Below are 12,418 nucleotides of genomic sequence, written 5' to 3' on the forward strand. Positions count from 1 at the left end.
AAACACTGCAGGCCAGAGAGGGTGAGGGCATGAGAGGCGAGGTGTGTTCGGGAAGAAGGGCAGGTCTGGACTAAGAGTGTGTTGCAGGTCCGGATGGAGGTTCACTGGGAAATCTGTGGGAGGAGTCAAGAAGGACAGGTGCAGGTTGGGCGGTTCGAGTTGCAATGACAGGGCTATGCAGGCCTGAAATAACAAGATGGAGCTGGAGGTCTGGGTTAAGGCTATTGGCACAGCATGGCAATGGGGGGTGGTGCAGCAATGGAACAGCAGGGGTCTGTGTGTTTTCATTCAAGACCCCCAATATCCTGCTGAAGAGACAGAAAGGTGGGTGAAAGGGAGACCCTGCCGATGCACACAAACTGTTCTTCACTAACAGGGGGCATGACAACACAGGGATGTCGGGGTAACGGGAACCGAAGGGCCTCAGCACAAGAAGGTGGCCCTGGCTTTGAACAAGAGTAGTGTGATACCTGTAATGCCTTGTGTCCCGAATGGGCCGGTCACTGCTGAGTTTGTCACTCTCCATCTGGTTAAAAGCATGTTGTCGGTATGGGTCTTCTCCGGCCTTCAGCAGCTTGGAGGACAAGTAAGCCTTTTCATCCAAACCCCTCAGGCTGCTCTTCTCTGCTTGGGGGACTCTAGTCACCTAGAACAGACACATGTGTCAGTGCAGATGGGAGAGGGGCGTACTAACTTGTCAGAAGTAAATTCAGCGTGACACACAATGGCATACACAGCCACATAACTGTGGGCTTCCCTATACTTGGAGCTGGCGGTGCGATTCCCAGCGTGAGGAGACAGACCTGCGCTCTCATCCAGCTAGCATGCAAAAAAGCAGAGCGTAGCCCAACTGGCTGGAGAAGCTAACATACAGTGACCAGATGTCCTGATTTTATAGGGATAGTCCCGATATTTGGGGCTTTTTCTTATATAGGCTCCTATTACCCTCCACCCCCGTCCCAATTTTTCACACTTGCTGTCTGGTCAGCCTCGGCTAACTGCCCTGAGTATGTGCCTAGCATTTCAGATGCGTACGTACTCGGGGCAGCTAACCCCTCCCGCCAGTCATACTGCGGCAGCTACAATTCATTTTCAGCATACTGGCTAGATCAGAGCTCCCACAAATATGTCTCCTCGAGCTGAGACTCATCTCCAAGTGCACATACCCCTAGTGCACTCTGGAAGATGCGCAGATACAATGGTGATGAGGGCTGTGTAAGAACCCGAACAGAAGTCCTGTCAACACTATGACTCAGCATTGACATGTCAGCGACACATCCCAATTACCACTTGGATTGAAAATAGTTTGGCTGCCAGTATAGACAAAGCCAAATCATGTTTAGCACCTATTACACAGAGTGGGCTAGACTTCATCTGCCTGAACGCTCTCCCAGCTCACAGGAGATGTGGTTTTGCCAGCAGGTTCCAGCTGATATGGAAGAAAAATATTTGTTCAAGTGGTTGAGAAAAGCCATTGATGAGCCAGTTGTCAATAATGGCTCCCACAGTGAATTTAATGCTGGGTTTCAGGTGCAAGCATGACAGTCCTGGAACCTGAATTCCATTCTCTGTTCATCGAACAGGTACAGATTTCATCACCTATGGCTATGTAGCAATCTTAGGTATTAGCTTGCTTTCCCAAGAATGTAGATTACACAATTACATGTCCAACACAGCATAATGCTGACATTTGACAACTATCAATACAGACACTGGGAGTGGAGCAAGACAAGGACATAGCTTCAGCCCCCACTGAAAAAAACTGGAGCAAAAAGAGGTTTCGGTTGAAGAGGAAAAACAGTGGTAAACCATTTGCTTAAAAACACAAAGGGACTATTGGTGTCTGTGCAACATTAAGAATTTAAAAACCAGAACAAATTATATGCAGCAGCAGAGTCTGATAGCACAAGCCATGCCATGCCCAGCTGGATATAATGGCCAAATAGTTTTCTCTACTTCTGTGCAAAGTAGTGACAGAAATCTGTAGGATCCCAGCTCTGTGGGAAAACACAGAAAGGTGGATTCTATGGCATCATTCCCACCTTCTCCTAACCCCACAGAGGTGGGTGATCCAGGGATACTGGGATCCCCTGTGCACATTAATTCTGATTTCCTCAATGTTAGTCTTGATCAGGTTTCTGCTTCTGCAATGGGACTCCCCTTTACAGGGCGCCTGAGGGCAACAGCCCATGGAGTAGTCCCTAGTAGCACAGCTATTGCAGGAGTCATACAGGTGGGATGGGAAGCAACACAGAGAACCTAAAGCCTCTGCAGATCCTGAAGGATTCTGAAGATTTAGGGTGCCAAATTTCCTGCTATTTCCAAAAGAAAGCAACCTCAAGATTTCAGAGAGACCTAAAAGAGCTAGATAATTGGGCAACATGAAGGCAAATGAAATTCAGTGTGGACAAGTACACGGTAATAAACCCTGGAAGGAACTGAATTACTCATGCACACTAATGGATTCTAAATTCACTGTAACCACTCAGAGTAAGTACCTGAACATCCCTGTGGACAGATCAAGGAAACCCTGCACTTGATGTGCAGAGGAGGGAAAACAGCAAGCAACATATTGGAATACATGAAGAAATAGACAGAGAATACTGAAACTACCACAATGCCATTATATAAATACATTTTTCATGGTGAGAGTGCAAGTCAAACCAATCTCCAAAAGTATTAGCAGCAATAGAAAACTTTCAGCGGTGGACGACAAAAAATATTACAGGGTTGAGGAGAAGTTAAAAAGATTAAGATTGCTTAGTTTGGAAAGGAGATGAATAGAAGAGGGGACATAATAAAGGTCCAGAAAACAATGAATGCTATAGTGATCATCAGTCAGGTGCTCAGATTAATCTGTCTCATATTACAAGCGCAAGAGGATGTTCGATAAAATTGAAAGGCAACAAAACATCAATAAAAGGAAATACTTTTTTGATACAATTCATAGTTAACTGGTGGAACTCATTGCCAAAAGATATAGTTGATTCCAAGAGCGTAGTGTAATTCAAAAAAATATTAGAGATGTATACTGTCAGTTTCACTTCCTAGTTCTCAAACAACCTCATGCTCTTGAATTTCAAACACTGGAGGGGAAATTTTCACTAGTCAAAACAAACTCTGAAACTTTTTTCTTTGTAAATTTCCATTCCTTTTAGGTTTGGTAAAACGGACATACTCCCCAAAAACACAGCTTAAATTCTAGGCACAAGCCATTTAAGCATGTCTCTTCAAATGTTCCGCAATCACTCAATGTCCCTCCAATAGTTAGTTTTGCACTTCCAAGCTCTGGGAGAGTAACAGCTGCTTTCATTCTCTAGCATTATAGATGCATGAACATTGCACATGGTTCTGGCAGTGGTAACAACCCTTTCAGAGCCATTTAATTTAAGGATAAATGGCTACAAGTAAGTCATCTAGAGATTATGAGTCTCATATTACTACTTTTTAAATCTGTTGTAAAAAATAAAAACATTTGGTATGTTTTTTAGCCAAAATTGTTTCTAGTTTTTCATCCTCAGTCAGTATCTTTTTATCCCCTTTGTACCATTAAGAGCCTGATTATGTATTCTTTGCACAACTAAAACTTCTAGGAAAATAAATAGGTGTTCTCATCTCTCACTAACTTCAGTAGGAGCAGAAGCAGATCATAAATTAGTAAGGCCAGGAAAACCTATTGAAATATAATGAAATCTGACTTCATCCTTCACCCAGAACTTCAAATGAACACTGAACCAAAACCCTGAGGTTCCAATATTGTTTACATAATATTTTACATTGTTTTAGATGCCCTTCACATCATACCTATTGACGTTCATCCACTCATTATCACATAGAGAGGGTGTGCGAAGAGGAAGGTTCAGGTGTCCCCTTCCCAGATCTTATCTTGGCTTTGAAACAGACATGCTCTCTGCCCACTCTGTTTTTATTATAAACATTTTAAAGTCACTTTAGTGCTAATAACTGTCAGCTCTGGAGATTGAGAGTATGTCTGCACTGCACACACAGTTCGAGTCTGCAGGGCCCGGGTTTGTGAACTTGTGTTTTCAAGCCTGCGCTAGAGCATCCGCACTGCAGTAGAAACTCAGGCCTCACAACCATGCTGACATGCCCATACTGCATTCCGCAGACCTGAATCAGAACTCCAGTTTCTGTGGGCATTTACTATCTTATCCCAAGGTTCCTAAGGCCCTCTGCTGCAAACCTTCCCCAGTGAGTCATCAGAGAACTTGCCCGCGGGAGCTGGTTGGAAGAGTTTTGGGTGGTGTTTGACCACAATCACATCCAGCTGAGCCATTTTGTGTCACACACTCCCTGCAGCCAGAGCCAACATGGATCCTGCCCTGCTGGAAGAACAGCTCAACCTCATGCTCTCCGTCCTACTTCAGGACAAAGGCGGAGCATATCCAACATGCTGGTAAGCATTTTGGCAGCAGTTTTTTAACTGCCAGAGACACCTCTGGAGGGGAATACTGAAATGCCGGCTGTGAACCAGGTGGTGCTGCTGCTCATGCGTGTTGTTGCCTTAGCTGCAGATTCCCCCTCTGTCAACCAGCACTTCTAGAGCAGGGCCACCAGCACAGACTGGGGGGATCACATCATCATGCAGCCCTGGGATGACCAATAGCATGGTCAGAATTTTCACATGAAGAAGCGGATGTTCCTGGAGGTTTGTGATGAGCTTGTCACTACCCTCCCATGTCAGGAAACCCACATGAGGCAGCTATGCCCATCCAGAAGCAGGTCACTGAGAGCCACCTGGAAGCTGGTTGCCCCAGATGGCTACAGGTATGTGGCTAACACGTTTGGAGCTGGCAAATCAGTTGCGGGTCTGTTGTTGGCAGAAGTTTGTGAGGTGGTCAGGGGACTGAGATTTACCAAAAGGGGGCAAGCATTACAAACATTCCTGAAATAATTGCTGGCTTTTTGAGACTGGGGCTTTCCAAACTGCACTGGTGCCACCGATGGGACTCATGGGCCCATGGTCTGCCCACTACAAGGAGCACATAAACCACAAAGGGTGCTACTCCATCATTATGCAGGCCCTGGTTGACCACAGGGGCAGATTCATGGACCCTCACGTTGGATGCACTGGCAGGGTGTGTGATGCCAGGGTGTTCCAGAAATGGGCACTTTACCTTCATGGAGAAGCTGGGATATTATTCCCACCAAATGACATGGTTATTAATGGAGTCACTATCCCCACCGTTATGAAACCATATCCTGAGTTCAGAAGACCTGGCAAAAGAAGGTTCAGCTACACACTCAGTAGTTGTAGGATGATGGTGGAATGTGCATTTGGCAGATTAAATCCTGTTGGCACTGCCTGCCAAACCGTATGGATGCCAGTGTCACACAGTCTGCATTATTGTGGCTTGCTGCACCCTACACACTGCTTGTGAGGAGAAGGGGGACTCAGGAGGAGAAGGAGTGGATTCAGGACACTGCTAGATTCCTGAACTGGTACATACACCCAGACAGTGTGCCGGTCAAGGCTGGTGCCAGTCCTGAATTCCTGGCATGCAATGGAAATCAGGGATGTTTTGTGTGCCTACATAATGGGTATGCATGGTCCCATCCATGAGGGGGAATGAAATGGTATCTGAGGTGGTTGTGTGTGTGGTATTTCTTATACATATGTAGGTATTGTGTATCATGATAATTCCATAAACACTTCCATGTTATGCATTCTGTCCATACTGTGGGATAGTGTTGGTGGACTCTCCATGCTCAAGTCTGACAACATGGACTTGAGCTGCTTTCACACTGCAGAGGGCCTGGACTCTGACTCATGTCACAAACATGGGATCTGACCCAGCCCCCTGCCAGGGTCCACGGGCCTGAGTCAGACTAATTTCTGTGTGGTTGGAAGGGAGGCTTGGGCTCGAACCTGAGTCTGAGCCCGGGCTTAGTGTACAGTGTAGACCAAGGGTCGGCAACCTTTCAGAAATGCTGTGCCGAGTCTTCATTTATTCATTCTAATTTAAGGTTTCGCATGCCAGTAATACATTTTAACGTTTTTAGAAGGTCTCTTTCTCTAAGTCTATAATATACAACTAAACGATTGTTGTCAAGTATCAGAGGGGTAGCTGTGTTAGTCTGGATCTGTAAAAAGCAACAAAGAGCCTTGTGGCACCTTATAAACTAACAGACGTATTGGAGCATGAGTTTTCGTGGATGAATAGCCACTTTGTCAGATGAGTAAAGTAAATATGGTTTTTAAACTGTTTAAGAAGCTTCATTTAAAATTTAATTAAAAAGCAGAGGCCCCCAGACCGGTGGCCAGGACCCAGACAGTGTGAGTGCCACTGAAAATCAGCTTGTGTGCCGCCTTTGGCACATGTGCCATGGGTTGCCTACCCCTGGTGTAGACATACCTAAAAAGTCCTAAGCCTCCAGCTGCTGAAGTCAATGGCAAACCTTCCATTGGAAGCAGGACTGGACCTTGAAATCTCATTTATTACAACATGGGCAACAGCATTGCAAGACTCCCCATTCCAGCCCGCTTCCTACACCAACATCCTCTCCTAAGAGAGTCACTTCCAGAGCAGGGAGGGAAACTTAGCACCCATTGCCAACACAGCCCTTGGCATTTGATAAGACTGCAAACAAGGTGTCAGGAAGGAATAAACTTTTTTTTTCCACTATTGTCCCTGTTACAGTGCTCGAGACAGGAATAATCAGGCATGTGCTCTACATACTTACCACAACCTCTTTACCAAAAGTTCTGCTATCAGTACCTACTGCTATTCCAGTCCTGAACCATCCATTACAGCTTTGCCAACATATCTGAGTCCTGACCAGTCACCCCTTGCAGTGTCATCACTTCTGATTCTGTCCATGAAGTTGATGGAGCTTATACTCAAATTTATTAGTCTCTAAGGTGCCACAAGTACTCCTGTTCTTTTTGTCCATGAAGCGTAGAGGCAGGTGAAACTATAACATTTAATTTTTGTCAAAAAGGGTTCTCTGATCTTTTCAGACCCTCATTAAGGGTTTGGGTTGGATTTCAGCACTGGGTAAAGGTTCTGGTTGGTTCTTATTTTACCTAGTTCTCCTGATCTCTGAAAACTGAAGCTTCCTCAGAACTGAGGCTGTGTTACTATGTACTATATCCTGAAACGTTGCTCTTGGGAAACCCTACCAAAACACACCCAGAGCCAGGGCTGGCTTTAGGCAGTGCGGGGCCCAATTTGAACAGTTTCGACAGGGCTCTGGCAGGGATGACTTAAAAAAAAAACATAAAAAAACACATGGGGCTTGTACTCACCGGGCGGTGCTCTGAGTCTTTGGCGGCACTTCGGCAGCGGGTCCTTCACTCACTCCAGGCACTGAAGGACCCACCACTGAAGTGCCGCTGAAGACCCGAAGCGCTGCCAGGTGAGTAAAAATTAAAAAAGGCACCTCTAGCCAGGGAAGGGATTCTCACCAGGTGTGGGGCCCTCTTAGGGCCCAATTTGGGGGAATTGGTAGAATAGCTCTAAAGCCGGCCCTGCCCAGAGCACTGGCTTACTTAATGAGACTGTCCAAGACAGCAGGATTTTCATAAACCTGAATACTCTGTGACCAAAGTGCAATAGACAGGCACAGCAAAGGGAATAAAACATGATCCAAAATGCAGCTAAAACAAAGAGAAACTGATTTACTGAACAGCGTCCCTGGAATGCAGATGTTTTACCACAGCACATATCACCACAGGTATCGTTGTGAATTCAAAAGACACATAGGCTCGGAGGCAGTACCTGCATGGATTCATGTGACAAGGCTTCCTAAGTATGTCAGAAAGACACTAGAGCTAGAAGATGTAAATCTCAACTTGAGGAGACATATGAGTTAGCGTGCTAAAAGCAGGATTGTAGCTGTGGTGATGCAAGCAATGAGAGGGGCTAACCATGCTGAGTACGTACCTATGATCTCTGAGGGGACTGCACTCATGGCATCTAGTCCCTCCCTCTTCTGTTTGTAGCATGTTCATTCAATAAGAGCTAGCACAGGTATGTCACCTCAAGCTAGAATTTATACTCCCAGCTCCACTGTAGACAGGGATGGTTTAGGGATAACCCAATCCAGCATGCCACAATGTGAGTATTAATTAGATAGTTTGCTAGAGCTCACTGAGGCCCAAAAAAGGGGCCTGCAACTGCCCTCAAATTTTGTTCTGTTTTAGTCATGGATCCACAAAGATTAAGGACAACAGGCCAGACCCTGCTATTTTGTTGTTCCTGGGAGGCTGGGTGCATGCCTTGGGTACTTTCTGTTTATAATTTTTTGAGGCCCCGTTCTTCTCTACATGACAGTCTAACTACTTCCTGTAAAGCTGGTTGATGAGACCTGTGAATTCAAACAACCAGAAATTTCTATTTGTTGATCAAGGAAAACGTCAGTAAAAGCACATATTGGCGTTGGGTGCATTTATATTGATGTTTAAAGGGTGAAATATGTGTACTTGTGTACAAATAAGTTTGTTAGCAAACTGACAGTGCAGCCAACACTTGTGAAATATCCTAAAGGTCTGTCTCCATCCAAAAGACCTGTAACCATGGCCACAAGTCTGGAACTATTAATGGGATACATGGTACTAGAAGGGGAGCAGCTCCTTCTGACTGATGGGTACAACATTCTCCGTGACAAAGGAAATATGCAAGAGAATAGCAGTACAGATCACCAGGTACCTGAAATCTGAGTGTCTAAACTAGGGATTAGCAAAGTAATTTGGATAAAGTCAGATCTGACCCAAACCTTCAAATGAATTCAAATACTGAACTTTGAGATTAGAAAGATGTGCATAATATTCCCTTCCCGCTTCATCATTTCTCATGTTTACATGGACTTTCCCCTTCCTGGTTCCAGCCAGTACTGGAAGAGCAGTGGGTGGATGGTGCAGGCTGTTAAGGTTGCTAAAAGCATCCTATCTTCTATGGAAAACGGACCAAGCAAAAATACGGTTTAAGAGACCATTGGCCATTTTAAGGTACAATTATCTTATGAACCATCGCAGATAGAGAGTTAGAAAATAGTGCCAAGCACAACCCCAGTTTTTTAACAGTGTATAGATAGTCTAGTCCTGGTAGTTGATAAGATTTCAGACTTTAAGTGTACAACATTCTAATTACCACCTGGCTGCTTTGTCTCCCCACCACCAACACCCTGCTCCCCCCATGCCCCGAACACTTCAGTTCCAACCAGATTCTAGTGGACACTTCTGACAGGATACATCCTTTGGAATTCTTAGCCATCCTCCTGGTAGGCATTTGTCTAGGGTTGCCAGGTGTCCAGTTTTCAACCAAAACGCTTGGTAGAAAAGGGACCCTAGCGGCTCCGGTCAGCACCACTGACCGGGCCATAAAAAGTCTGGTTGGCCGCCTGCAGCAGGACAGACAGTGCCTGCCCGGTTTTGTGCAGCTCCCAGAAAGCTGCCAGCATCTTGCTCTGGCTCCTAGGCGTAGGGGTGACAATGGGGGCTCTGAGCACTGCTCCCCACCCCAGCTCCGGCTCCGCAGCTTCCACTGATGGAGGTTCCTGGCCAATGGGAGCTGTAGGGGCAGCGCCCGCAAGCGGGGGCAGCGCCTGCAAGTGGGGGCAGCATGCAGAGCTGCCTGACCACCCCTGAGCCTAGGAGACAGAGAGAAATGCCGGCAGCTTTCTGGGAGCTGCCTGAGGTAAGCGCTGCCTGGATCCCAAACCCTGCCCCAAGCCCCTGCCCTAAGCTCCGTCCTGCACCCAAACTCCCTCCTGGAGCTCATACCCTGCACCCCCTTCCATACCTCAACCCCTTACCCCAGCCCTGAGCCTCCTCCTGCACTCTGAACCCCTCAGCCCAGAGCCTCCTCCTGCACCCCAAACTCCACACCCCTGGCCCCACCCCAGAGCTTGTACCCCCAGCTTATAGAGACCATACCCCCTCCCACAAACCCACCCCCTGCCCCAGCTCAGAGCCCCCTCCTGCACTCTGAATCCCTCATTTCTGGCTCCACTCTGGAGCCCACACTCCCAGCCCCTCATCTCTGGTCTCATCCCAGAGCCTGCACCCCCAGTTGGAGCCCTCACTCCCCCCTCACACCTCAACTGCCTGCCCCAGCCCAGCAAAAATGAGCGCATGAGAAAGGGGGGAGGAGAGCGAGGGAGGGATGGGGGAGGCATAGAGTGGGGGCGGAGCCTTGGGGAAGGGATGGGGTGGAGCCTCAGAGAAGGGGCGGGGCAGGTGGCGGAACAAGGATGTTCGGTTTTCTGAAAATAGACAGTTGGCAACCCTACATTTGTCTACGCTAACAAATGAAAGCTTTTTTTTTCTTCCCAAGCTCATTGTCATGCTTGCAGCAGGTCTGCTGGACCAGAGAACATGAAATAGATTCGCTGTGTGTCTGCCCCAATAAACACGCTTTGCTAGGAAAAAAGGGACAGGCCTACCTTACATCCTTCCCCTACAAATGAACACATACACACAAACAAAACCAGAAAAAATAATCGTTCCAAACATCCCCCAACTCTGCAACCCCGACAAACTACTTGATTTAATAAATTACCTCAGACTAGAGAACCTGCCAACCTCATTTAGACGGATGTTGCTATGGTCAAGAGGACAGCCAGCTGTTCAACTAATCTACAGGCCCCCTGCTAGCAGTTTCTTGTAAATGATTATCTGCATGGTACAGCTGGAATGAGAGCCGAGAATGCTTGTGAAGAGTGCTAGCTGTTTAAACTTGCATTCAATTTTTGCAAACTGCCAGCATACCACATTGTGGGGAGGGGTTATGCTTTTCCATTTCTCTTTTTGGCGCATGTGCACACATCTGCTTGCACCCTTGCACATAGAATACAGCAAAGCAGGGCTAAACCAGGCAGAGCTGGCCCTGGGAGGATTCTGCTGGGGCACAGAATGTCAGACTGACATCTGCACCCCCCTCTCCCATCCCAGCCCACTTTGTAGAGAATAGGTTTCAGAGTAGCAGCCATGTGAGTCTGTATACTCAAAAAGAACAGGAGTACTTGTGGCACCTTAGAGACTAACAAATTTATTTCAGCATGAGCTGTAGCCCACAAAAGCTTATGCTCAAATAAATTTGTTAGTCTCTAAGATGCCACAAGTACTCCTGTTCTTTTTGTAGAAGATGTGGCACAGAAAAATGTGGGACGTGGCACAGGCATGGCTGCAATGGCCCTTTGGCCACCCTTCAAGTAGCTTTAACTGGTGCCAGAGGGGTGCGGCCGGCAGACCAGATGCCAGCTTTTGTCAAGGCTTTAGGCCTCCACTGAGCACTGACAAATTCATTACTGAAAACCAGTCTGTTTCACCTGTGTCTTAGTATGGTTACGATGTGTACTGGACTTACAACAATGCGTTTAGATGTTAAGAAATACGTGTAGGCTGCTGCATGCATTAATCTCATTTATATCTTTCTCACATGCTATAAGGTCATATTTAAGTTTTGCTTTGTAACTGTAAAAAATATTTGCTCTGAAGCTGTGCATCCAGTCAGGAAGAATATCTCCTGCCATCAAGAAGGTCCATCAAAACTAAATGGTCCATTGTGGGACATCGCAACATGAAGACTTTTTAAATTGCCTCCTCACATTCATAAAGAGGATGCATGCAAAGGGGCTCATGCCATCAGCTTGAATTCTGGAAGAAGGAAAGAAAAATAGCCGATAAGAAAATGTTTCACCTCTTTTGCTGCTTGGACTCTCCCAAGGCTGAAGCTATGAAACAGAAGCAGAGATCCCTAGGGTCAATCTGTCTTTCAGCCCTAAAACACCTTCACAGTTTACAGATTACTACAACTCTGTCACCTTTTGGAACCACCGACTGTAACTCATTTGCATATATATGCTTTCCTGCCTGAACCTTGTAATAACTCTCTCATATCTTTTCTTAGTTAATAAATCTTTAGGTAGTTTACTATAGGATTGGCTACACACATTGTCTTTGCAGTAAGGTCTAAGGTGCAAATTGACCTGGGGTAAAGACCTGGTCCTTGGGGTTGGGAGTGCCCTGAATATTATTGTGTTTTTTGGTGTAAATCAACCACCTATCACTGATTCCAGCTTGCCTGGGTGGCAAGACAGACTGGAGAGCCCAAAGGGATTGTCTGTGACTCCATGGTAAGACTGTTATAGTGCTTTAGGAGTTCACACTTGCTACTCGGTTGGTTAAATCTAATTACAGAACACACAATCAGTTTGGGGTCTCAGCTCTGCTTTTTTGACAGTCTGCCCTGAGGGTGGCACTCACGGCTGAGAGCCAGTTGAGACAGTGTGACAGTAACATTTTACATTAATTTTTATATAGAAAAGAAAAACAAGTCAAGAAAATTGCACACACACAAATCTAGAGTAAAATCTTGGCTCCACTATAATCAGTGACAGAACTCCCCTTGACTTCAATGGAGCCAGGATCTCACCCCTAAGGTCAATACAGCAT

General features: G+C 46.3%; 1 protein-coding gene across 1 annotated transcript in view; it reads right to left on the minus strand.

Annotated features, from left to right (window-relative positions):
- GALNT16 (polypeptide N-acetylgalactosaminyltransferase 16) overlaps positions 1–12,418 on the minus strand; it is a 115,240-nt gene that overhangs the window by 48,365 nt on the left and 54,457 nt on the right. The window contains exon 2 of the mRNA XM_030559708.1: positions 471–646. Coding sequence (XP_030415568.1) covers positions 471–646 — 176 coding nt within the window. The remainder of the gene's footprint in view (positions 1–470; positions 647–12,418) is intronic.

This window comes from Gopherus evgoodei, chromosome 4 (assembly GCF_007399415.2).
Source record: "Gopherus evgoodei ecotype Sinaloan lineage chromosome 4, rGopEvg1_v1.p, whole genome shotgun sequence".
In the NCBI taxonomy this organism is placed as follows: Eukaryota; Metazoa; Chordata; order Testudines; family Testudinidae; genus Gopherus; species Gopherus evgoodei.